Below are 27,442 nucleotides of genomic sequence, written 5' to 3' on the forward strand. Positions count from 1 at the left end.
CCCATGTAATCTATTCCCTAGTAATCTATTTCCCCTATTCCCCTGTAATCCATTCCCCTGTAATCTATTCCCCTGTAATCTATTCCCCCTATTCTTCTGTAAGCTATTCCCCCTGTAATCTATTAACAAGTAATCTATTCCCCTGTAAGCTATTCCCATGTAATCTATTCCCCTGTAATCTATTCCCCTTATTATCCTGTAATCTATTCCCCTCCAATATATTTCCCTTATTCCCCTGTAATCGATTCCCCTGCAATCTATTCTCCCTATTCCCCAGTAATCTATTCCCCTTTAATCTATTCCCCTGTAATCTATTCCCATGTAACCTATTCCACTGTAATCTACTCCCATGTAATCTACTCCCGTGTAATATATCCCCCTGTAATCTATTCCCCGGTAATCTATTCCCTGTAATCTATTCCCATGTAATCTATTCCCATGTAATCTATTCCACTGTAATCTATTCCTGTGTAATATTTTCCCCTGTAATCTATTTCCCTGTAATCTATTCCCATGTAAACTATTCCACTGTAATCTACTCCCATGCAATCTACTCCCGTGTAATATATTCCCCTGTAATCTATTCCCCGGTAATCTATTCCCTGTAATCTATTCCCATGTAATCTATTCCCATGTAATCTATTCCACTGTAATCTATTCCTGTGTAATATTTTCCCCTGTAATCATTCCCCAGTAATCTATTCCCCCTATTCCACCTGCAACCTATTCCCCTATAATCTATTCCCCTGTAATCTATCCCCCCTATTCCCCTGTAATCTATTCCACTGTTATCTATTTCCCAGTAATCGATTACCCTGTAATCTATTCCCTGTAATCTACCCCATGTAATCTATTCCACTGTAATCTACTCCCATGTAATCTATTCCACTGTAATCTATTCCTGTGTAATGTATTCCCCTGTAATCTATTCCCCAGTAATCTATTGCCCTGTGATCTATTCCCCAGTAATCTATTCTGCTGTAATCTATTCCCCTGTAATCTATCCCCCCTGTAATCTATTCCACTGTTATCTATTCCTGAGTAATCTATTCCCACTGTAATCTATTCCCCAGTAATCTATTCCTCAATAATCTTTTACCCCAATATCACTGTAATCTATTCCCCTGTAATCTATCCCCCCTATACCCCTGTAATCTATTCCACTGTTATCTATTCCCCAGTAATCGATTACCCTTTAATCTATTCCCTGTAATCTTTTCCCCTGTAATCTTTTCCCCTGTAATCTTTTCCCCTGTAATCGATTCCCCTGTAATCTATTCCCCTGTCATGTATTCCCCTGTAAGCTATTCACCTGTAATCTATACCCCCTGTAATCGATTCCCTTGTAATCTATCCCCACTATTCCCCTGTAATCTATTCCCCCTGTAATCTATTCCCCTGTATTGTATTACCCTGTAATCTATTCCCCCTATTCCCCTGTAATCTATTCCCCCTGTAATCTATTCCCCTGTAATCTATTCCCCTGTAATCTATTCCCCAGTGATCTATTCCACTGTAGTCAATTCCCGTGTAATCTATTCCACAGTAATCTATTCCCCTGTAGTCTATTCCCCTGTAATCTATTCCTCATATTCCCTGTAAGATATTCCTCTGCAATCTATTCCCCTGTAAATCATTCCTCCTATTCCCCGGTAATCTATTCCCCCTGTAATCGATTCCCCTGTAATCTATTCCCCATGTAATCTATTCTCCTGTAATCTATTCCCCTGCAATCTATTCCCCAGTAATCTATTCCTCAGTAATCTATTTCCACTATCCCCCAGTAATCTATTCCCCTGTAATCGATTCCACTGTTATCTATTCCCCATTAATCGATTACCCTTTAATCTATTCCCTGTAATCTATCCCCTGTAATCTTTTCCCCTGTAATCGATTCCCCTGTAATCTATTCCCCTGTCATCTATTCCCCTGTAATCTATTCTCCTGCAATCTATTCCCCAGTAATCTATTCCTCAGTAATCTATTTCCACTATCCCCCAGTAATCTATTCCCCTGTAATCGATTCCACTGTTATCTATTCCCCAGTAATCGATTACCCTTTAATCTATTCCCCATTAATCGATTACCCTTTAATCTATTCCCTGTAATCTATCCCCTGTAATCTTTTCCCCTGTAATCGATTCCCTTGTAATCTATCCCCACTATTCCCCTGTAATCTATTTCCCCTGTAATCTATCCCCCTGTAATCTATTCCCCTGTAATCTATTCCCCAGTGATCTATTCCACTGTAGTCAATTCCCGTGTAATCTATTCCACAGTAATCTATTCCCCTGTAGTCTATTCCCCTGTAATCTATTCCTCCTATTCCCTATAAGATATTCCTCTGCAATCTATTCCCCTGTAAATCATTCCTCCTATTCCCCGGTAATCTATTCCCCCTGTAATCGATTCCCCTGTAATCTATTCCCCATGTAATCTATTCCCCTGTAATCTATTCCCCTGCAATCTATTCCCCAGTAATCTATTCCTCAGTAATCTATTTCCACTATCCCCCAGTAATCTAATCCCCTGTAATCTATTCCACAGTAATCTATTCCCCTGTAATCTATTCTTGCTGTAATCTATTCCCCTGTAATCTATCCCCGAGCAATCTATTCCCCTTGTAATCTATTCCCCTTCTAATCCATTCCCCATGTAATCTAGTCCCCTGTAATATATTCCCCAGTAATCTATTCCGCTGTTATCTATTCCCCCTGTCATCTATTCCCCTGTAATCTATTCCCTCTTTAATCTATTCCCCCTGTAATCTATTCACATGTAATCTATTTCCCTGTAATCTATTCCACTGTAATCTCTTCCTCAGTAATATATTCCCCAGTAATCTATTCCTCAGTAATCTATTCCCCCTATCCCCTAGTAATCTATTCCCCTGTAATCTACTCCCCTGTAATCTATTCCCCCTATTCTCCTGTAATCTATTCCCCAGTAATCCATTCCCCCTTCAATCTATTCCCCTGTAATCTATTCCCCAGCAATCTATTCCCCTGTAATCTATTTCCCAGCAATCCATTCCACTGTAATCTAATCCCCTGTAATCTATTCCCCTGTAATCCATTCCCCCCATTCCCCTGAAATCCATTCCCCCTGTAATCTATTCCACTGTAATCTATTTCCCTGTAATCTATTCCCCTGCAATCCAGTCCACTTTAATCTATTCCCCCTGTAATCTATTCCCCTGTAATCTATTCCCCAGGATACTATTCCCCTGTAATCTATTCCCCCAGTAATCCATTCCACTGTAATCTATTCCTCTGTAATCTATTCCCCAGCAATCTATCCCCCTGTAATCTATCCCCACTATTCCCCAGTAATCTATTCCCTGTAATCTATTCCCCAGTAATCTATTCCCCTGTAATCTATTATCCCTGTAATCTATTCTCTTGTAATCTATTCCCCAGTAATATATTCCCCTGCAATCTATTCCCCTGTAATCTATTCCACTGTAATCTATTCCCCAGTAATCTATTCCCCTGTAATCTATTCCCCCTGTAATATATTCCCCTGTAATCTATTCCCTCTTTAATATATTCCCCCTGTAATCTATTCACATGTAATCTATTTCACTGTAATTTATTCCCCCTGTAATCTATTCCTCAGTAATATATTCCCCAGTAATCTATTCCTCAGTAATCTATTCCCCTATCCCCCAGTAATCTATTCCCCTGTAATCTACTCCCCTGTAATCTATTCCCCCTATTGCCCTGTAATCTATTCCCAAGTAATCTATTCCCCCTGCAATCTATTCCCCTGCAATATATTCCCCAGCAATCTATTTACCTGCAATCTATTCACCTGCAATCTATTCCCCTGTAATCTATTCCTCAGCAATATATTCCCCCCATTCCCCTGTAATCTATTCCAATTTAATCTATTCCCCTGTAATCCATTCCACTGTAATCTATTCCCCCTGTAATCTATTCCCCTGTAATCCATTCCCCAGGATACTATTCCCCTGTAATCTATTCCCCCAGTAATCTATTCCACTGTAATCTATTCCACAGTAATCTATCCTCCTGTAATCTATTCCTCAGTAATCCATTCCCCTGTAATCTATTCCCCTGTAATCCATTCCCCCTATTCCCCTGTAATCTATTCCCCCTGTAATCTATTAACAAGTAATCCATTCCCCTGTAAGCTATTCCCATGTAATATATTCCATTTGTAATCTATTCCCCTGTAATCTATTCCCCCTTTTCCCATGTAATCTATTCCCCTGTAATCGATTCCCCTGTAATCTACACCCCTGTAATCTATTCCCCTGTATTCTATTCTCCAGTAATCTACCCCGCTATAATCTATTCCCCCTGTACTCTATTCCCCTGTAATCTAACTCCCAGTAATCTATCCCCCTGTAATCTATTCCCCAGTAATCTATTCCCCTGTAATCTACGCCCCTGTAATCTCTTCCACAGTAATTTATTGCCCTGTAATCTATTCCCGAGCAATCTATTCCCCTTGTAATCTATTCCCCTGTAATCTACCCCCCTGTAATCTATTCCCATGTAATCTACCCACTGTAATATATTCCCCTGTAATCTATTCCTCTGTAATCTACCTCCCTGTAATCTATTCACCTGTAATCTAACCCCTGTACTCTATTCCCCTGTAATCTATTCCCCTGTAATGTATTCCCCAGTAATCTATTCCCCTGTAATCCATTCCCCTGTAATCTATTCCCATGTAATCTATTCCCCTGTAATCTATTCCCCAGTAATCTATTCCGCTGTAATCTGTTCCCCTGTAATCTATTCCCCTGTAATCTATTCCACTGTTATCTATTCCTCAGTCATCTATTCCCACTGTAATCTATTCCCCAGTAATCTATTCCTCATTAATCTATTCCCATTACTCCCCACTAATCTATTCCCCAGTAATCTATTCCACCTGTAATCTATTCCCCTGTAATCTATTCGCCAATAATCTATTCCCATGCAATCCATTCCCCTGTGATCTATTCCCCCTGTAATCTTTTCCCCTGTAATATTTTCCCCTGTAATCTTTTCCCCTGTAATCTATTTCCCTGTAATCTATTCCCCTGTAATCTATTCCCCCTCTAATCTATTCCCCTGTAATATATTCCCCAGTAATCAATTCCCCTGAAATCTATACCACTGAAATCTATTCCCTTGTAATCTATTCTCCCGGTAATCTATTCCACCTATTCTCCTGTAATCTATTCCCCTTGTAATCTATTCCCTTGTAATCTATTCCCCAGTAATCTATTCCACCTGTACCCTTGTAATCTATTCCCCTTGTAATCTATCCCCCTTGTAATCTATTCCGCAGTAATCTATTCCACTGTATTCTATTCCCCTGTAATCTAGCCCCCCTGTAATCTATTCCCATGTAATCTATTCCCCTGTAATCCATTCTGCAGTAATCTATTCCCCTGTAATCTATTCCACTGTAATCTATTGCCCAATAATCTATTGCCCTGTAACCTATTCCCCAGTAATCTATTCCGCTGTAATCTATTCCCCTGTAATCTATCCCCCCTGTAATCTATTCCACTATTATCTATTCCTCAGTAATCTATTTCCACTGCAATCTATTCCCCAGTAATCTATTCCTCAGTAATCTATTCCCCCTACTCCCCAGTAATCTATTCCCTTGTAATCTATTCTCCATTAATCTATTCCTCAGTAATCTATTCACCCGATCCCCAGTGCTCTACTCCCCAGTAATCTATTCCCCAGTAATCTATTCCCCTGTAATATATTCTCCAGTAATCTATTCCTCAGTAATCTATTTGCCGTATTCCCCTGTAATCTATTCCCCTGTAATGTATTCCCCTGTAATCTATTACCCCATTCCCCTGTAATCTATTCCCCTGTAATCTATTTCAACTATTCCCCTGTAATCTATTCCCCTGTAATGTATTCCCCAGTAATCTATTACCCTGTAATCTATTTCCTGTAATCTACCCCCTGTAATCGATTCCCCTGCAATCGATTCCCCTGTAATCTATTCCCCAGTAATCTATTCCCCAGTAATCTATTCCCTGTAATATATTCCACAGTAATATGTTCCCCTGTAATCTATTTCCATGCAATCTATTCCCCTGTAATCTATTCCCCAGTAATCTATTCCCCTGTAATCTATTCCCCAATAATATATGCCCCTGCAGTCGATTCCCCAGTAATCTATTCCCCAGTAATCTATTCCCCTGTAATCCATTCTACTGTGAAATATTCCCCCTGTAATCTATTCCCCAGGATACTATTCTCCTGTAATCTATTCCCCAGTAATCTATTCCCCAGTAATCTATCCCCCCTATTCCACTGTAATCTATTCCCCTGTAATCTATTCCCATGTAATCTATTCCACTGTAATCTATTCCCCTGTAATCTATTCCTGTGTAATATATTCCCCTGTAGTCTATTCCCCAGTAATCTATTTCCGAGCAATCTATTCCGCTTGTAACCTATTCCCCAGTAATATATTCCCCTGCAATCTATTCACCTGTAATCTATTCCCCAGTAATCTATTCCATTGTAATCTATTCCCCTGTAATCTATTCCCCCTTTAATCTATTCCCCCTGTAATCTATTACCATGTAATCTACTTCGCTGTAATCTATTCCACCTGTAATCTATTCCCCCTGCAATATATTCCCCAGTAATCTGTTCCTCAGTAATCTATTCTCCCTATTCCCTAGTATTCTATTCCACTGTAATCTATTCCCCTGTAATCTATTCCCCCTATTCCCCTGTAATCTAAGGCCCATTAATCTATTGCCCAGTAATCTATTCCCTGTAATCTATTCCACTGTAATCTATTCCCCTGTAATCTATTCCGGTGTAATATATTCCCCTGTAAACTATTCCCCCTGTAATCTATCCCCCTGTTATCTATTCCCCTGTTCTATTGCCCCTGTAATCTATTCCACTGTAATCTTTTCCCCTGTAATCTATTCCCCCTGTAATCTATTCCCCTGTAATCTATTCCCCTGTAATCTACGCCCCTGTAATCTCTTCCACAGTAATTTATTGCCCTGTAATCTATTCCCCTGTAATCTATTCCCCTGTAATCTATTCCCCTGTAATCTACGCCCCTGTAATCTCTTCCACAGTAATTTATTGCCCTGTAATCTATTCCCCTGTAATCTATTCCCCTGTAATCTACAACCCTGTAATCTCTTCCACAGTAATTTATTGCACTTTAATATATTCGCGAGCAATCCATTCCCCTTATAATCGTTTCCCCTGTAATCTACCCCCCTATCATCTATTCCCATGTAATCTATCACCTGTAATCTATTCCCCTGTAATTTATTCCCCAGTAATCTATTCCCCTGTAATCTATTCCCCTGTCATCTATTCCCCTGCAATTTACCCCCCTGTATTCTATTCCACTGTAATCTATTCCCCTGTAATCTATTCCCCTGTAATATATTCCCCTATAATCTATTCCCCCTGTAATCTATTACCCTGTAATCTATTCCCCTGTAATCTATTACCCAGTAATCTATTCCCCTGAAATCTATTCCCCTGTAATCTACCCCCTGTAATTTATTCCCCAGTAAGCTATTCCCCTGTAATCTATTCCCCTGTAATCTATTCCCCAGTAATCTATTCCCCCTGTAATCTATTCCCTTGTAATATATTCCCCTGTAATCTATTCCCCAGTAATCTATTCCCCTGTAATCTACCCCCTGTAATTTATTCCCCAGTAAGCTTTTCCCCTGTAATGTATTACCATGTAATCTATTCCCCAGTAATCTATTCCCCTGTAATCTATTCCCATATAATCTATTCCCCCTGTAATCTATTCCCCTATAATCTATTCCCCTGTAATCTATTCCCCTGTAATCTACGCCCCTGTAATCTCTTCAACAGTAATTTATTGCCCTTTAATCTATTCCCGACCAATCCATTCCCCTTGTAATCATTTCCCCTGTAATCTAACCCTCTGTCATCTATCCCCCTGTAATCTAACCACCTGTAATCTATTCCCCTGTAATCTATTCCCCTGCAATTTACCCCCCTGTAATCTATTCCCCCTGTAATCTATTCCCCTGTAATCTTTTCCCCAGTAATCTATTCCCCTGTAATCCATTCCCCTGTAATCTACCCTCTGTAATTTATTCCCCAATAAGCTATTCCCCTGTAATCTATTCCCCTGTAATCTATTCCCCAGTAATCTATTTCCCTGTAATGTATTACCATGTAATCTATTCGCCAGTAATCTATTCCCCTGTAATCTATTCCCCTTTAATCTATTCCGCCTGTAATCTATTCCCCAGTAATCTGTTCTCTTGTAATCTATTCCCCTGTAATATATTTGCCAGTAATCTATTTCCCTGTAATCTATTCCCCCTGTAATCTATTCCACTGTAATCTATTCCCCTGTAATCAATTCCCCCTGTAATCTATTCCCCAGTAATCTACTCCTCAGTAATCTATTCCCACTATTGCCCAGCAATCTATTCCCCTATAATCTATTCCCCTGTAAGCTATTCCCCTGTAATCTATTACCAGGAATCAATTCCCCCTATTCCCCTGTAATCTATTCCCCTGTAATCTATTCCCTCTATTCCCCTGCAATCTATTCCCCTGTAATCTATTCCCCTGTAATCTATTCCCCCTATTCCCCTGTAATATATTCCCCCTGTAATATATTCCCCCTGTAATATATTCCCCTGTAATATATTCCCCTGTAATCCATTCCCCTGTAATCTATTCCTCAGTAATCTATTCCCCCTATTCCCCTGTAATATATTCCCCCTGTAATATATTCCCCTGTAATCTATTCCTCAGTAATCTATTCCCCCTATTCCCCTGTAATATATTCCCCCAGTAATATATTCCCCTGTAATCCATTCCCCTGTAATCTATTCCTCAGTAATCTATTCCCCCTATTCCCCAGTAATCTATTTCCCTGTAATCTATCCCTCCATCATCTATTCCCCTGAAATATATTCCCCTGTAATCTGTTCCTCAGTAATCTATTCCCCCTATCCCCTAGTATTCTATTCCACTGTAATCTATTCCCCTGTAATCTATTCCCCCTATTCCCCTGTAATCTAATGCCCATTAATCTATTCCCATGTAATCTATGCCCCCTGCAATCTATTCCCCTGTAATCTATTCCCCAGCAATCTATTCCCCTGTAATCTATTCCCATGTAATCTATTCCACTGTAATCTATTCCACTGTAATCTATTCCCCTGTAATCTATTCCCATGTAATCTATTCCCCTGTAATCTATTCCCCAGTAATCTATTCCCGAGCAATCTATTCCACTTGTAATCTATTCCCCAGTAATCTATTCCATTGTAATCTATTCCCCTGTATTCTATTCCCCCTTTAATCTATTCCCCTGTAATCTATTCCCCCTATTCCCCTGTAATCTAATGCCCATTAATCTATTCCCATGTAATCTATGTCCCCTGCAATCTATTCCCCTGTAATCTATTCCCCAGCAATCTATTCCCCTGTAATCTATTCCCCAGTAATCTATTCCCTGTAATCTATTCCCCTGTAATCTATTTCCATGTAATCTATTCCACTGTAATCTATTCCACTGTAATCTATTCCCATGTAATCTATTCCACTGTAATCTATTCCACTGTAATCTATTCCCCTGTAATCTATTCCCGTGTAATATATTCCCCTGTAATCTATTCCTCAGTAACCTATTCCCGAGCAATCTATTCCCCTTGTAATCTATTCCCCAGTAATATATTCCCCTACAATCTATTCACCTGTAATCTATTCCCCTGTAATCTATTCCCCTGTAATCTATTCCCCCTTTAATCTATCCCCCCTGTAATTTATTACCATGCAATCTACTTCGCTGTAATCTATTCCCCCTGTAATCTATTCCCCCTATAATCTATTCCCCTGAAATCTATTCCTCAGTAATGTATTCCCCCTATTCCCCAGTAATCTATTCACCTGTAATCTATACCCCCATAATCTATTCCACTGCAATATATTCCCCAGTAATCTGTTCCTCAGTAATCTATTCCCCCTATTCCCTAGTATTCTATTCCACTGTAATCTATTCCCCTGTAATCTATTCCCCCTATTCCCCTGTAATCTAAGGCCCATTAATCTATTCCCATGTAATCTATTCCCTGTAATCTATTCCCTTGTAATCTATTCCCATGTAATCTATTCCACTGTAATCTATTCCCCTGTAATCTATTCCGGTGTAATATATTCCCTTGTAATCTATTCCCCCTGTAATCTATTCCCCGGAATCTATTCCCGAGCAATCTATTCCCCTTGTAATCTATTCCCCAGTAATATATTCCCCTGCAATCTATTCCCCTGCAATCTATTCCCCAGTCATCTATTCCACTGTAATCTATTCCCCAGTAATCTATTCCCCTGCTCTCTATTCCCTCTTTAATCTATTCCCCCTGTAATCTATTCCCCTGTAATCTATTCCTCAGTAATCTATTCCTCAGTAATCTATTCCCCCTCTTCCCCAGTAATCTATTTCCCTGTAATCTATCCCCCCATAATCTATTCCCCTGTAATATATTATCCAGTAATCTGTTCCTCAGTAATCTATTCCCCTGTAATCTATTCCCACTGTAATATATTCCCCTTGTAATATATTCCCCAGTAATCATTTCCCCTGCAATCTATTCACCTGTAATCTATTCCCCCTATTCCCTTGTAATCTATTCCCCTGTAATATATTATCCAGTAATCTGTTCCTCAGTAATCTATTCCCCTGTAATCTATTCCCACTGTAATATATTCCCCTTGTAATATATTCCCCAGTAATCATTTCCCCTGCAATCTATTCACCTGTAATCTATTCCCCCTATTCCCTTGTAATCTATTCCCCTGTAATCTATTTCCCTGTAATCTATTCCCCTGTAATCTATTTCCCTGTAATCTATTCCCCTGTAATCTATTTTCTCCCTGTGATCGATTGCCAAGTTCAACTCTGCCAGACTTTGTAGATTTGAGTGCTTTTCACAGCTTGTAATCAGAAAAACTGCGAGGTTCTGCTCCTGACACGGATCACAGATGGGAGTCTCTGAGAATGTATCCAGATATTACAGATAACGGGTGAAATTTAACATCTCCTGGAGTGCTAAACGGTTCAACCACCCGTTTTGCTCCCTGCACTATTTTCCTTTCCATTGAAGGCATCATCTTCTCCATCTTGCTGATGAATGGGGCTCAATTCGCGGCCACTGCAGGCGCATACAAGGTGCGCACGCGCCCGTAGGATCGCGCAAGTTCCGTGTTTAGACACTGCGCATGCACCGAAACCCGCTCTTGCGATCTGTCAAGAATCCTCGACAGATCACACGCATCCGAGAGACAAGAGCCTCTGTGGGCGGAGAGTTGGGCTATTTGCCCAACTTCTGCCCAGCAAATGCCTTGAAACTCTTACTCGGGTAAAAGCAGCATAAGAGTTTAAAAAAATAGAAAAATAAAATGTTATCAGTCATTTATATTTTAAAAACCCTGTCCATTAAGGTACGTTTATTTTTAGCCCTGTTTAACATATACTTTTTTTTCCCCAAAAAATAACTATAAAATATTTAAATTGCATTTTAATTAATTTAAAATATGTAATGTGTTTTTTTAATTTATTTCATGGGTTAGTGTGTCCTTGGCGGTATTCCCATTTATAGAAATTGAACTGACCATAAGTATGAATGGGGATCCCCTACTTTAACTGGCTGGGCCGACCCATGTGATCCCAGGGATGTGTGTGAAGTGCCTGCACTCCTGGGATACGTGGGGCTCTACCCACACCAACACAGAGGGGACCAGGACCACCAGTCACCCAACCACCCCGACCTGCAAGTAAGTTCATAGATTTCTGACAGGTTGGAGACATCCGCCCACGGGAAGCCTCCGACTGAAAAATGTGGGCCAATGTGATTCAATATCATCTGCTCCATCTTTCTTAACGTTGTTCATCTCCTTTATACAGATCACATAGCCACACAGATTGGCGATATCAGTCACATGGGGCACCACACATTCAAATCACACGATTCCATCACATGGTACATCGCCACACATTCAAATCACACGATTCAGTCACATGGTACATCGCCACACATTCAAATCACATGATTCAGTCACATGGTACATCGCCACACATTCAAATCACATGATTCAGTCACATGGTACATCGCCACACATTCAAATCACACGATTCAGTCACATGGTACATCGCCACACATTCAAATCACATGATTCAGTCACATGGTACATCGCCACACATTCAAATCACACGATTCAGTCACATGGTACATCGCAACACATTCAAATCACATTTGTCAATATCAACAAATGTTATACCACTGCATGAAAAACACGCTCCTCCAGTCATATAGGTTAGTGTGAACTGCGAGAGAACATCAGCCGCAGGTCGGGGCTACAAAAGGAGTAGCGTGGCGGCATGCCTCTGCAGGGAGCAGCGCGAGCCGGTTCAAGAGGGCGATAACTTTGAAGCGGGATTGGATGTCATCAAAATCCAGGTCACTGATTGGAGCATGGGCAGGTACAGCAGGAGAGGTGGAAAGCAGCAGAGTAGCAATGAGGTCGGGGCGAAGGAGCGGCGAGAGATCATAGAGAGACATGATCGGGGCCCAGGAGAGGCGTGGGTTCGGGGCCCAGAAGAGGCGAGGGCCTTGGGGCAGCGATCTATGGAGTATGTGTGCGCACGAGGTCCGTGCAACAGAGCTGGTCTCCAGTTGTCTTGGTTAATCCTTACCACTGGACCAAGACCTAGCTCTGTCAAGCCCGTGTGGTGGCTGGTGTGCAATGGCCACCACATGTTAAAAAAATCGACGCACAGGCATCTTCCATCCTTCAATAGGTAGTTCAGGATCTGGAATATCACGTCCTTCATTGAAACACCTGTGAACTCATCCCTTTTTGGTGTGGAAGCAAGTCATCCTCGATACAAGGGATCGCCTCAGAAGAAGACAGAAGGGCACCCACTGGGACTCTGCAAGTCACTTTCCCTCCATCAGTGGAGCTTTTCTACATTGACCAACAGTTCTGCTTCCTTTTGCCAAGCCAGCTCGATAGCACAGCAAGTAGTCAGTGTGTGATACTAGGACTGACTGACAGCCCACATTACAGATAAATCAAGCTGCTCTATGTTTAAACTAACATTATCCCTCCAACTTTCCATCATGTCGGGTGCCCCGCTCTATCTGAATTCCACCGGGATTTGATTTTCCCAGTGGTACCATTTCACACTTCACTGACTGACGAGAATCTGATGTCTTCCCCGGGGCTTCTGCCTTAAACATGTGATTTCCTTTCACAGAAACAAAAGTTGTGAAGACGATCCTGGTCTGGATCATTCTGGGTGCTGTGCTGGGAGTCACTGTTGTTACTGGAGGCATTTTACTCATCAGACACACACTTTTTGGAAAAAAACAATCCGGTATGTGTGACTAAATAATTCAGTTTGTCTCGATTGCTGTGTATAGTTAATAAGATATAAAAAGCCAGAACTATTTGTTAAAGAACCTGCTTTGGTAATATATAAAATATTACTGTCGGCAGCAAGATATGATTAATATCATTGCAGTTAATGTTGGTGAGATTTTATCCTTTATTTTACAGCACCATCGGGAACTGCTGCTGATCAGAACACAACTGCTGATTATGAAAATGTTTTTTCTGCAGGAGACACACAGGTGAGTTCCATTGATTTTCGAGGATGTTGCTTTCTGTAACGAGAAGGATCTGTGTGATGGGACAGATCTGATGGTGTGTTTGTGTCTTTTTCAGTTATTTCTGCATTATTTACATAAGAACATAAGAACATAACAATTAGGAACAGGAGCAGGCCATCTAGCCCCTCGAGCCTGCTCCGCCATTCAAAAAGATCATGACTGATCTGGCCGTGGACTCAGCTCCACTTACCCCGCCCCGCTCCCCGTAACCCTTAATTCCCTTATTGGTTAAAAATCTATCTATCTGTGACTTGAATACATTCAGTGAGCTAGCCTCAACTGCTTCCTTGGGCAGAGAATTCCACAGATTCACAACCCTCTGGGAGAAGTAATTCCTTCTCAACTCGGTTTTAAATCGGCTCCCCAGTATTTTGAGGCTGTGCCCCCTAGTTCTAGTCTCCCCAGCAGTGGAAACAACCTCTCTGCCTCTATCTTGTCTATCCCTTTCATGATTTTAAATGTTTCTATAAGATCACCCCTCATCCTTCTGAACTCCAACGAGTAAAGACCCAGTCTAGAAACATAGAAACATAGAAACATAGAAAATAGGTGCAGGAGCAGGCCATTCAGCCCTTCTAGCCTGCACCGCCATTCAATGAGTTCATGGCTGAACATGACACTTCAGTACCCTCTTCCTGCTTTCTCGCCATAACCCTTGATCCCCCGAGTAGTAAGGACTTCATCTAACTCCCTTTTGAATATATTTAGTGAATTGGCCTCAACTACTTTCTGTGGTAGAGAATTCCACAGGTTCACCACTCTCTGGTGAAGAAGTTTCTCCTCATCTCGGTCCTAAATGGCTTACCCCTTATCCTCAGACTGTGACCCCTGGTTCTGGACTTCCCCAACATTGGAAACATTCTTCCTGCATCTAACCTGTCTAAACCCGTCAGAATTTTAAACGTTTCTATGAGGTCCCCTCTCATTCTTCTGAACTCCAGTGAATACAAGCCCAGTTGACCCAGTCTTTCTTGATAGGTCAGTCCCGCCATCCCGGGAATCAGCCTGGTGAATCTTCGCTGCACTCCCTCAATAGCAAGAATGTCCTTCCTCAAGTTAGGAGACCAAAACTGTACACAATACTCCAGGTGTGGCCTCACCAAGGCCCTGTACAACTGTAGCAACACCTCCCTGCCCCTGTATTCAAATCCCCTCGCTATGAAGGCCAACATGCCATTTGCTTTCTTAACCGCCTGGCTGTACCTGCATGCTAACCTTCAATGACTGATGTACCATGATACCCAGGTCTCGTTGCACCTTCCCTTTTCCTAATCTGTCACCATTCAGATAATAGTCTGTCTCTCTGTTTTTACCACCAAAGTGGATAACCTCACATTTATCCACATTATACTTCATCTGCCATGCACTTGCCCACTCACCCAACCTATCCAAGTCACCCTGCAGCCTAATAGCATCCTCCTCGCAGCTCACACTGCCACCCAACTTAGTGTCATCCGTAAATTTGGAGATACTGCATTTAATCCCCTCGTCTAAATCATTAATGTACAATGTAAACAGCTGGGGCCCCAGCACAGAACCTTGCGGTACCCCACTAGTCACTGCCTGCCATTCTGAAAAGTACCTGTTTACTCCTACTCTTTGCTTCCTGTCTGACAACCAGTTCTCAATCCACGTCAGCACACTACCCCCAATCCCATGTGCTTTAACTTTGCACATTAATCTCTTGTGTGGGACCTTGTCGAAAGCCTTCTGAAAGTCCAAATACACCACATCAACTGGTTCTCCTTTGTCCACTTTACTGGAAACATCCTCAAAAAATTCGAGAAGATTTGTCAAGCATGATTTCCCTTTCACAAATCCATGCTGACTTGGACCTATCATGTCACCATTTTCCAGATGCACTGCTATGACATCCTTAATAATTGATTCCATCATTTTACCCACTACTGAGGTCAGGTTGACCGGTCTATAATTCCCTGTTTTCTCTCTCCCCCCTTTTTTAAAAAGTGGGGTTACATTGGCTACCCTCCACTCCATAGGAACCGATCCAGAGTCAATGGAATGTTGGAAAATGACTGTCAATGCATCCGCTATTTCCAAGGCCACCTCCTTAAGTACTCTGGGATGCAGTCCATCAGGCCCTGGGGATTTATTGGCCTTCAATCCCATCAATTTCCCCAACACAATTTCCCGACTAATAAAGATTTCCCTCAGTTCCCTCTCCTTACTAGACCCTCTGACCCCTTTTATATCCGGAAGGTTGTTTGTATCCTCCTTAGTGAATACCGAACCAAAGTACTTGTTCAATTGGTCTGCCATTTCTTTGTTCCCCGTTATGACTTCCCCTGATTCTGACTGCAGGGGACCTACGTTTGTCTTTACTAACCTTTTTCTCTTTACATACCTATGGAAACTTTTGCAATCCGCATTAATGCTCCCTGCAAGCTTCTTCTCGTATTCCATTTTCCCTGCCCTAATCAAACCCTTTGTCCTCCTCTGCTGAGTTCTAAATTTCTCCCAGTCCCCAGGTTCGCTGCTATTTCTGGCCAATTTGTATGCCACTTCCTTGGCTTTAATACTATCCCTGATTTCCCTAGATAGCCACGGTTGAGCCACCTTCCCTTTTTTATTTTTACGCCAGACAGGAATGTACAATTGTTGTAATTCATTCATGCGGTCTCTAAATGTCTGCCATTGCCCATCCACAGTCAACCCCCTAAGTATCATTCGCCAATCTATCCTAGCCAATTCACACCTCATACCTTCAAAGTTACCCTTCTTTAAGTTCTGGACCATGGTCTCTGAATTTACTGTTTCATTCTCCATCCTAATGCAGAATTCCACCATATTATGGTCACTCTTCCCCAAGGGGCCTCGCATAATGAGATTGTCAATCTATCATCATAAGGTAACCCCCTCATCTCCGGAATCAGCCTAGTAAATCGTCTCTGTACCCCCTCCAAAGCTAGTGTATCCTTCCTTAAGTAAGGTGACCAAAACTGCACACAGTACTCCAGGTGCGGTCTCACCAATACCCTGTACAGTTGCAGCAGGACCTCCCTGCTTTTGTACTCCATCCCTCTCGCAATGAAGGCCAACATTGGGATTCATGCACAAGGAACTCTCAGGTCCCTCTGCACCGCAGCATGTTGTAATTTCTCCCCATTCAAGTAATATTCCCTTTTACTGCTTTTTTTTCCAAGGTGGATGACCTCACATTTTCCGACATTGTATTCCATCTGCCAAACCTTAGCCCATTCGCTTAACCTATCTAAATCCCTTTGCAGCCTCTCTGTGTCCTCTACACAGCCCGCTTTCCCACTAATCTTTGTGTCATCTCCAAATTTTGTTACACTACACTCTGTCCCCTCTTCCAGGTCATCTATGTATATTGTAAACAGTTGTGGTCCCAGCACCGATCCCTGTGGCACACCACTAACCACCGATTTCCAACCTGAAAAGGACCCATTTATCCTGACTCTCTGCTTACTGTTAGCCAGCCAATTCTCGATCCATGCTAATACATTTCCTCTGACTCCGCGTAGCTTTATCTTCTGCAGTAACCTTTTGTGTGGCACCTTATCGAATGCCTTTTGGAAATCTAAATACACCACATCCATCGGTACACCTCTATCCACCATGCACATTATATCCTCAAAGAATTCCAGTAAATTAGTTAAACATGATTTCCCCTTCATGAATCCATGTTGTGTCTGCTTGATTGCACTGTTCCTATCTAGATGTCCCGCCATTTCTTCCTTAATGATAGCTTCAAGCATTTTCCCCACTACAGATGTTAAACTAACCAGCCTATAGTTACCTGCCTTTTGTCTGCCCCCTTTTTTAAACAGAGGCGTTACATTAGCTGCATTCCAATCCGCTGGTACCTCCCCAGCGTCCAGAGAATTTTGGTAGATTATAACGAATGCATCTGCTATAACTTCCGCCATCTCTTTTAATACCCTGGGATGTATTTCATCAGGACCAGGGAACTTGTCTACCTTGAGTCCCATTAGCCTGTCCAGCACTACCCCCCTAGTGATAGTGATTGTCTCAAGGTCCTCCCTTCCCACATTTCCCTTGTGGCCCTGTCGACCATCTGAATATTGGCAGTTAAGATGAATATCCTTGTCCTGCGCAAATGTACTTTGATGCAGCTGGACTCTGAGACACTTATCACACACAGGCAGCTGATGAGACGCGTGGGCACAGACTCCAAGTTTGAACGAGTGATAGCTTAGTGGGCAGTAGCTTGTCAGACCTTTGATCAGCAAATCTGCTGAATTCCTATCGTCCAATCCCAACTCTACAATCCTCCACCTTATGACTCCATTCTCCTGGCTCTGGCCTGTCGGGCACCTCCTTCCCAAAGATTGGTAATCAATCTTTCTGCCGCATGGGACCTACTCTTTGGGATTCGCTTCAATCTTCTGTCTTCCCACTGCCACAGCCAATCACGCCATCCCATTTTTCCATGCCAGGCACTTACTCCTGCTTCACTGCCATGCATTCTGCCATTCGTTCCTGCTACTGTCCTTCCCACTACCATTCATTCCCTCCCTCCCGACACTGCTATCCATTTCCCTCAACTTCCTGCTGCTCTCCATTGTCCCCTCCCTCTAACAGCCTCCTATTCTTTTCTCCCTCTTCCACTGCCATCCATTCTCTCATCTCTCCTTGACACCCATTTTCCTGCCTGCTCTCGCGATCCATTTTGTTTCCCTGACCATTTATTCCCACCTCCCCCGCTTCTCCCTGTGTTTGCCAGTGAATGCACGGGACAGATGCGGCACTAATGGCCTGCACTGCTGCCTTTCATCAGAATGTGAGTACCTGCCCACACTGAGACAGATATCCTGGCCATTAGCACTGAGAGAGTGCTGAGAGGAGAGAGCAGGACTGGGGGGCACTGTGGGGCCTGACTGTGACGATTTTTGTTCTGATACACTAACATGCTGACTGGGACCCCAAAACCCCAAAACATTGTCTGCCACTGCAAAGCACTGATGGTTAACAACTATGAGTGTGTATATGCCATCACAACTGAGTAATCAGGCTCGATGGGTTTACATGGAGCTTGTTCGATTGAATATCTTTGGATCTGCAATTTTTTGCAAAGCAGTTGGTTTTCCAGAACTGTTACAAATTTCACCCTTGGCAGGAGAAACCTAGTTTGTGGTATTCACCCTGTAGTTATAGGATGTAGTCGTAGGTATGGGACCAGCAGTAAATCAGGACAAACCTGGTTTGTGGTATTCACCCTGTAGTTATAGGATGTAGTCGGAGGTATGGGACCAGCAGTAAATCTGGTCTAGTCTGGGAATAATGGAAGTGTCAGCCAGGTCACCTGCACTCCCATTTTCCATTTGCTGTGCCTGTTTCTGACTCCACATTGAGTTGATTGGTCTGTGATCGCTTGTTTAAAATCATTTCAGAACCCTTTAAAACTTGCCTTCACAACCTTGCTGATAAACACTCTTATAGTCTCTGAATTCCATTCACATTATTGACTCCTCCGTGAAATGGTGTTGCTTGGTGCTCGTTCATACTGCTCCCAGTTTGTTATAATGCAGGCCGCTGTTTATAGATTACAAAGTCAACACCTTTTGGTCTTTGGAGAAATAAACTGTAAGCTTTCTTGTAGGCTGGTTATACTCGTTACCAACACCTTCCCTAACCCCATGTCTCGCAATGTATGGGAAATATTGAGTGTTTGTTCACCCAAACAACGAAGTGACTGCCAAGTTTCCTGGTCCAATCTTTCACATCCACCTCTCTGACACATTTCAAACCTCTTTCTCCACTTGTCCTATCGTGTCCTGAGTTGTGAAACTCAAAGACTGGGAAAGGAAATCAGCTCTCAGACTGTGCTTTGCTCCCTCTGTGACTGTGTTTATCTGCTGGCCCCAGAACACTCTCTCTTTCATCAGCCTGTTTCCTTATGGCATGTTCTCAGTGGCTAGACAGCATTTTTATCAAGTTGGGGATATCCTTTACTTCTTCTCTACACGCACTGTACAAGACTGATTGGATCGGACTTTTTTTGGTTATGGATTTAAGTAAAATGTGTAGATTACTGAGTAACAATTAAAGTGGACGCCGTCATCCCAGAGAATTCTAAACCAGCATCAGCAATATCTTGGACAATGTAACTGTCGTTTGTATTTTGTTGTAGAACTCCGGAGATCGTCTGGAGGATCAAAATGCCACGTACATGGTAAGAAACTCCAATTTCAGAACGTTAATACATTCCAAATAACCCTTCATTGGGCACGTGTTACTAGATTGCTGATTCTATCATTGCTCTGTTCCCTGTTAGGCATTACAGCAACCGGATCAGTCCATATACAGTGAGCTTAAAGGTATGTTTCTCTAACACTTGACAAGGGTAGAGACAGAGCGTTTGATATCGGTCACTTTTTGTATAAATGGTGAAACTGTGGGAAACCTTCACCTAAAATGGATCCATAGCAGCAACACTGCCTGGAATAGACCGAGAGCAATGGGCCCAGTGTGGTAACGGGCCATCAGTAGCCCAGTACGGTGATGGATTGAATGTTGTGTGGTGATGAACAGCTTTCACTAAATCATTAACACCCATAGCCGCACACACACAAATCCTCTCCTTTGTTCACACTGAGTATTGTAACCAGGTTAAAAGTAGCCCGCACACTTCATTTTCTGATTCAACATTTTCCATTGGTATCGAGGGTTAAGCAAATTATTGGCTCTGATTTTGCCAACAAGAGTTATGTCACATCAATTCTGGGAAAATATACAATAATCAAGGGAAAGCTACATACTGGCCGCCACTTACACTCCGATAACCAGTAATTACTTGTCACTGTTATTTCAGAGATAAACACATCTCCCGCTGATCAATTTTTCAACCTCAGAATGATACAGGGACTGAAAGGGTTAAATGATGAGGACAGGTTGCATCAGTTGGATTGTATTGCCTTCAGTTTCGAAGGTCGAGGGGTGATCTAATCGAGGTGTTGAAAATGTTAAAGGGATTTGATGGGGTAGATTGAGAGAAACTATTTTCTCTGATGGGAGAATCAAGAACAAGACAGTATAACCTTAAAACGAGAGTGAGGCTGTTGAGGGAAACAGTTCCAGCAGCAGTCCCTGATGGTGATCAGGAGTGGGAATGCTGATCAGTTTTTTATCCCTGTCCAGCCCATGGGTCCTCAACTGCCACTGTTGGAGACAACACAGACCATAAGAACATAAGAACATAAGAATTAGGAACAGGAGTAGGCCATCTAGCCCCTCGAGCCTGCTCCGCCATTCAATAAGATCATGGCTGATCTGGCCGTGGACTCAGCTCCACTTATCCGCCCTCTCCCCGCAATCCTTAATTCCTTATTGGTTAAAAATATATCTATCTGTGACTTGAATACATTCAATGAGCTAGCCTCAACTGCTTCCTTGGGCAGAGAATTCCACAGATTCACAACCCTCTGGGAGAAGAAATTCCTTCTTAACTCGGTTTTAAATCGGCTCCCCCGTATTTTGAGGCTGTGCCCCCTAGTTCTAGTCTCCCCTACCAGTGGAAACAACCTCTCTGCCTCTATCTTGTCTATCCCTTTCATGATTTTAAATGTTTCCATAAGATCACCCCTCATCCTTCTGAACTCCAACGAGTAAAAACCCAGTCTACTCAATCTATCATCATAAGGTAACCCCCTCATCTCCGGAATCAGCCTAGTGAATCGTCTCTCTATCCCCTTCAAGGCTAGTATATCCTTCCTTAAGTAAGGTGACCAAAACTGCACGCAGTACTCCAGGTGCGGCCTTACCAATACCCTATACAGTTGCAGCAGGACCTCCCTGCTTTTGTACTCCATCCCTCTTGCAATGAAGGCCAACATTCCATTCGCCTTCCTGATTACCTGCTGCACCTGCAAACTAACTTTTTGGGATTCATGCACAAGGACCCCCAGGTCCCTCTGCATCGCAGCACGTTGTAATTTCTCCCCATTCAAATAATATTCCCTTTTACTGTTTTTTTTCCCAAGGTGGATGACCTCACACTTTCCGACATTGTATTCCATCTGCAAAACCTTGGCCCATTCGCTTAACCTATCCAAATCTCTTTGCAGCCTCTCTGTGTCCTCTCCACAACCCGCTTTCCCACTAATCTTTGTGCCATCTACAAATTTTGTTACACTACACTCTGTCCCCTCTTCCAGGTCATCTATGTATATTGTAAACAGTTGTGGTCCCAGCACCGATCCCTGTGGCACACCACTAACCACTGATTTCCAACCAGAAAAGGACCCATTTATCCCGACTCTCTGCTTTCTGTTCGCCAGCCAATTCCCTATCCATGCGAATACATTTCCTCTAATCCGCGTACCTCTATCTTCTGCAATAACCTTTTGTGTGGCACCTTATTGAATGCCTTTTGGAAACCATTATTACTGAAACATGGCTGAAAGGGCAGGACTGGCAGCAAAACATTCCTGGTTACAGGGTTTTAGACGTGATAGAGAGGGGGATAAAAAGGAGGGGGTTCCCAATATTGGATAAAGAAACAATTACAGCTCTGAGGAGGGATGATATGTTAGAAAGATCATCAAATGAGTCCATATGGGTTCAAATGAAGATCAGCGGAGGTGCAAAGAGATCTGGGTGTCATGGTACATCAGTCATTGAAAGTTGGCATGCAGGTACAGCAGGAGGCGAAGAAGCAAATGGTATGTTGGCTTTCATAGCGAGAGGATTTGAGTATAGGAGTAGGTGTACAGGGCTTGGTGAGGCCACTCCTTGAATATTGTGTACAGTTTTGGTCTCCTAATCTGAAGAAGGACGTTATTGCTATTGAGGGAGTGCAGCGAAGGTTCACCAGACTGATTCCCAGGATGGCAGGACTGACATGTGAAGAAAGACTGGATCGACTAGGCTTATAGTCACTGGAATTTAGCAGAATGAGAGAGGATCTCATAGAAACATATAAAATTCTGACGGGTTTGGAGAGGTTAGATGCAGGAAGAATGTTCCCGATGTTGGGGAAGTCCAGAACCAGGGGTCACAATCTAAGGATAAGGGGTAAGCCATTTAAGACCGAGATGAGGAGAAACTTCTTCACTTAGAGAATTGTGAACCTGTGGAAATCTCTACCACAGAAAGTTGAAAGGGCCAGTTCGTTAGATATATTCAAGAGGGAGTTAGATGTGGCCCTTATGGCTAAAGGGATCAAGGGGTATGGAGAGAAAGCAGGAATGGGGTACTGAAGTTGCATGATCAGCCATGATCCAATTGAATGGTGGTGCAGGCTTGAACGGCCGAATGACCTACTCCTGCACCTACTTTCTATATTTCTATGTAAAAAAGGGACATTTATAATGCTGGGAGTATACAATAGACCCCCAAACAGTCAGAAGGGATAGGAGAACAAATATGGGCAAATTTTTGAGAAGTGCAAAAACAACAGGACAGTAATAGTAGGGGATTTCAACTAGCCTAACATTAACTGGGACAGAATCAGTGTCAAAGGTATAGAGGCTACAGAATTCTTAAAATGCATTCAGGAAAACTTTTTTAGCCAGTCGTAGCAAGCCCAACAAGAGAGGGGCGGTTCTGGCCTTAGTTTTAGGGAATGATGCTGGAGAGGTGGAAGGGGTATCACTGGGGGAACATTTTGGTGACAGTGATCATAATTCAGTTAGATTTAGTGTAGTTATGGAAAGGAGAAAGATAAACCAAGAGCAAAAGTTCTCAGTTGGGGAAAGGCCAATTTTAATAAGCTGAGATGTGACTTAACAAAAATGGACTGGAAACAGCGACAAAAGTAAATCAGTGTTGGGGCAGTGGGAGGCATTCAAGGAGGAGATAGTGGTGGTTCAGAGCAAATATGTTCTCTCAAAGAAAAAGGGTGGGACTCCCAAATCTAGAGCTCCCCAGATGTCAAGGGAGATACAGTGGGATAAGGCAAAAAAGGGAAGCTTATATTGGATACCGAGAGCTAGAAAGTGCAGAGGTGACATTAAAAAGGGAATTCAGAAAGCAAAGAGAGGGTTTGAAAAAATATTGGCAAGTAAAATCACGGAAAATCCAAAGATGTTTTAGAAATACATAAAGAGCAAGAGGATAACTAAAGAAAGAGTAGGGTCTATTAGAGACCATAAAGGTAACCTGTGTGTGGAGGTGGAAGACATGGGTATGGGTCTTGATGAATACGTTGCGTCTGTCCTCACAAAAGAGAGGGATGATGCAGCCATTGTAGTTAAGGAGGAGGAGTATAATATATTAGATGAGATAAATGTAGTGAGACAGGAGATATAAGGGGGTTTAGCATCTTTGAAAGTGGATAAATCGCCAGGCCCAGATGAAATGCATCCCAGGCTGTTATTTGAATGAAGGAAGGAAATGGCGGAGGCTCTGACCATCATTTTTCAATCCTCTCAGACTACAGGTGTGGTGATGGAGGACTGCTAATGTTGTACCGTTGTTTAAAAAGGGAGAAAGGGATAGACCAAGTAATTACAGCCCAGTCAGCCTAACCTCGGTGGTGGGATAATTGTTGGTAAAAGTTCTGCGGGACAATATTAATCATCATTTAAAAAGACATGGATTAACCAAGGACAATCAGCATGGATTTGTTAAGGGAAGGTCGTGTCTGACTAACATGATAGAATTTTTTGAGGAGGTAACGAGGATATTTGATGAGAGTAGTGCTTGTCTACATGGATATAATTTGACAAGGTCCCACATGACAGACTGGTCAGGAAAGTAAAAGCCCATAGGATCCAAGGGGAAGTGGCAAGTTGGATCCAAAATTGTCTCAGTGGCAGGAAGCAAAGGGTAATGGTGTTTTTGTGACTGGAAGGATGTTTCCAGTTGGGTTCCGCGGGGCTCAGTACTAGGTCCCTGACTTTTTGTGGTATACATCAATGATTTATATTTCAATGTAGCGGGTATGATTAAGAAGTTTGCAGATGATACAAAAATTGACCGTGTGGTTGACAGTGAGGATGAAAGCTTTAGACTGCAGGAAGATGTCAATGGACTGGTCAAGTGGGCAGAAAGATAGCAGAGGGGTCAATAACCAGGGGACATCGATTTAAAGTAATTGGTAGAACGATTAGAGGGGAGTTGAGAACTTTTTTCACCCAGAGGGTGGTGGGGTCTGAAACTCACTGCCTGAAAGAGTGGTAGAGACAGAAACCCTTGTCACAGTTAGAAAGTATTTGGATATGTACTTGAAGTGCCGTAACATACAAGCTAAGGACCAAGAGCTGGAGAGAGGGATTAGGCTGGATGGCTCTTTGTCAGCCAGCACAGACACACTGGGTCAAATGGCCTCCTTCTGTGTCGTAAATTTCTATAATACACTCAACCCTGAGACCTTCCCAGTCTGTATGGCTCAGATACGCCCGGGATAAACTCAGACAGTATCTGAAATTGTCTTTTATTGTCACATTTTGCACTAGATTACTTCAGATAACTGCTTTGTTTTTAATTTTGTTCAAACAGACAATAAATAAACAGCTGACAGCTGAACCACAGAAGAAGTCCTGCCATAAGATGCTATTCTGGGAGGACGAACATACGATGGACATTTTGAGCAGGAAAGTTTATCAGACCCAACAAACCTGCTCCCCACCTACTCACCAGATACCTCAATCACTTTTCTCAACAGATTATCTCCTGGACCCATTTATTCTGTTCATAACAGGAACATTCTTTGGTTACTTACTCCACAATTCTGTCCGCCTTTGGGTGATAAAGTTCTGCTTGACTTTAACCTTTACTCCTGTGTTCCTAACTTGTTTCTCCTGGTATTTGAACAATTTGCTTTGGCACATTCCTTCAGAATCTTGTAAAGTTCAACAGATCAAGCTGAAGTTTCCTGTTTTGCAAAGGAAACAGTCAACGCTTCCTTAACTTTTCATCATAATTTAAATATCCTGGCACCTTGAATAACATGCAGGTGTCCGGATTTTCAGGTTAAACTATTGTCCCCCCTCCCACCCATCTGAAAGTCATAGAACAGCCCGTCCATCCCTCCCTCCCTCCCTCGCTCCACTCCCCCTCCCTGCCTCGCTCCTCTCCCCCTCCCTCCCTCGCTCCTCTCCCCCTCCCTCCCTCACTCCCTCGCTCCTCTCCCACTCCCTGCCTTGCTCCTCTTCCCCTCCCTCCCTCACTCCTCTCCCCCTCCCTGCCTTGCTCCTCTTCCCCTCCCTCCCTCACACCTCTCCCTCTCCCTCCATCGCTCCTCTTCCCCTCACTGCCTTGCTCCTCTCCCCCTCCCTGTCTCGCTGCTCTCCTCCTCCCTGCCTCGCTCCTCTCCCCCTCCCTCCCTCACTCCTCCCCCCTCCCTCCCTCGCCTCCCCCTCCCTCCCTCGCTCCTCTCCCCCTCCCTGCCTCACTTCTCTCCCCTCTCCTCTCCCTCTCCCTCCCTCACTGCTCCCCCACCCCCCTCGCTGCTCCCCCCTCGCTGCTCTCCCTCCCCCATCGCTCTCTCCCTCCACCCCTCATGCTCTCCCTCCCTCCCTCGGTGCTCCCTGTCCCTCCCTCGCTGCTCCCCCTCCCCGTCACTCTCTCCCTCCCCCCTCACTGCTCCCCCTCCCTCGCTCTTCCCCTCCCTCCCTCGCGTTCTCCCTCGCTCCTCCCTCGCTCTCTCCCTCGCTGCTCCCCCCCCCTCACTGCGCTGCTCCCCCCCCTCGCTCTCTCCCTCCCCCCTCGCTGCCCCTCCCCCCCTCGCTGCTCGCTCTCCCCCTCTCCTCTCGCTGCTCTCCCCCTCTCCTCTCGCTGCTCTCCCTCCCTCCTCGCTGCCCCCTCCCCCTCGCTCGCTCCCTCCCCCCCCTCGCTGCTCCCTCCCCCCTTGCTCTCCCCCCCTCGCTCTCCCCCTCCCCCCCCTCGCTGCTCCCCCTCTCCCCTCCCCCATACTCGCTCACTTGTTGCTCTCCGTTCGATTACTGCTTTCTCCTTTTGATACTCTTGGCTCTCTCTCTCTCTCGCTCAATGCTCTCAGGGCTCTCTCCCCCTCAGAGGAAGACTAAAGTATTTCAGTACGTCAGTTAATTTGCCATCTGATCAGAGTACTGTCTTAATACTAATGTCACCTGAGCCACAGAGCAGAAGCACGATTGCTACTTGCTGCGAGCTGTATAAAGTGTAACATTTCCAAACACAGACTGTAATCTTGCTCATTGAGTCTTATAATTGTGCTGTGTTTGGCTGAACCCAGCTAAGGCTGCACCACTGTGATGGTGGAATCACATTTATTCTTCTGTTTTTGATGATTCTGTATTACCTTTGAATTAAATAAACAATTAAATACAGCAATTAAATAAACCATTTTGTTGCAGTGGAACTCATCGTGATTAAGCTATTTGCTGATGAATCATCTTCACGTACCCGGGTATTCGAAATGATCTTCCAACTTTAACCATGGCTTGAATTTGATCATTTCAATAGCAGCCATTTGAAACCAGGCTGACACAGCAGTTTGATGCTTGCAATAACAGGAAGGTTGCAACATAGCACGTCATCATCATCATCATAGGCAGTCCCTCGAATCGAGGATGAGTTGCACAACAGTTCTGATGAAAGATCATCGACCTGAAACATTTAGGGCTGGATTTTCGGTTTTTCCGATTTAGGGGCGCTAATCGCGACGGGGCAGTAAAGATACCACCTGAAAAATGATTTGCGCCATCAACTGGGAAATTCGACAAACATCTAGGATCCATGATCGTGGGCTTTAAATCAGGCGTTACACAATGGACTTTGTGCGCCTCAGTTGAAAATTTCAGCGGTAAAAGG

General features: G+C 43.4%; 1 protein-coding gene across 8 annotated transcripts in view; it reads left to right on the plus strand.

Annotated features, from left to right (window-relative positions):
* LOC139272925 (uncharacterized) overlaps positions 1 to 26,971 on the plus strand; it is a 304,924-nt gene extending 277,953 nt beyond the window's left edge. For 7 of the 8 annotated variants that reach the window (XM_070889041.1, XM_070889040.1, XM_070889042.1 and 4 more), the window contains 4 exons: positions 13,288 to 13,407; positions 13,590 to 13,663; positions 19,839 to 19,880; positions 25,148 to 26,971. In XM_070889041.1, the coding sequence (XP_070745142.1) occupies positions 13,288 to 13,407; positions 13,590 to 13,663; positions 19,839 to 19,880; positions 25,148 to 25,558 (647 nt within the window). In that variant the 3' untranslated portion in view covers positions 25,559 to 26,971. Of the gene's footprint in view, positions 1 to 13,287; positions 13,408 to 13,589; positions 13,664 to 19,838; positions 19,881 to 19,982; positions 20,026 to 25,147 lie in introns of all 8 variants that reach the window. The other variant, XM_070889047.1, reaches the window with a different exon arrangement.
* Positions 26,972 to 27,442: the final 471 nt, after the last annotated feature.

This window comes from Pristiophorus japonicus, chromosome 9 (genome assembly GCF_044704955.1).
Source record: "Pristiophorus japonicus isolate sPriJap1 chromosome 9, sPriJap1.hap1, whole genome shotgun sequence".
NCBI classification, from domain to species: Eukaryota; Metazoa; Chordata; class Chondrichthyes; family Pristiophoridae; genus Pristiophorus; species Pristiophorus japonicus.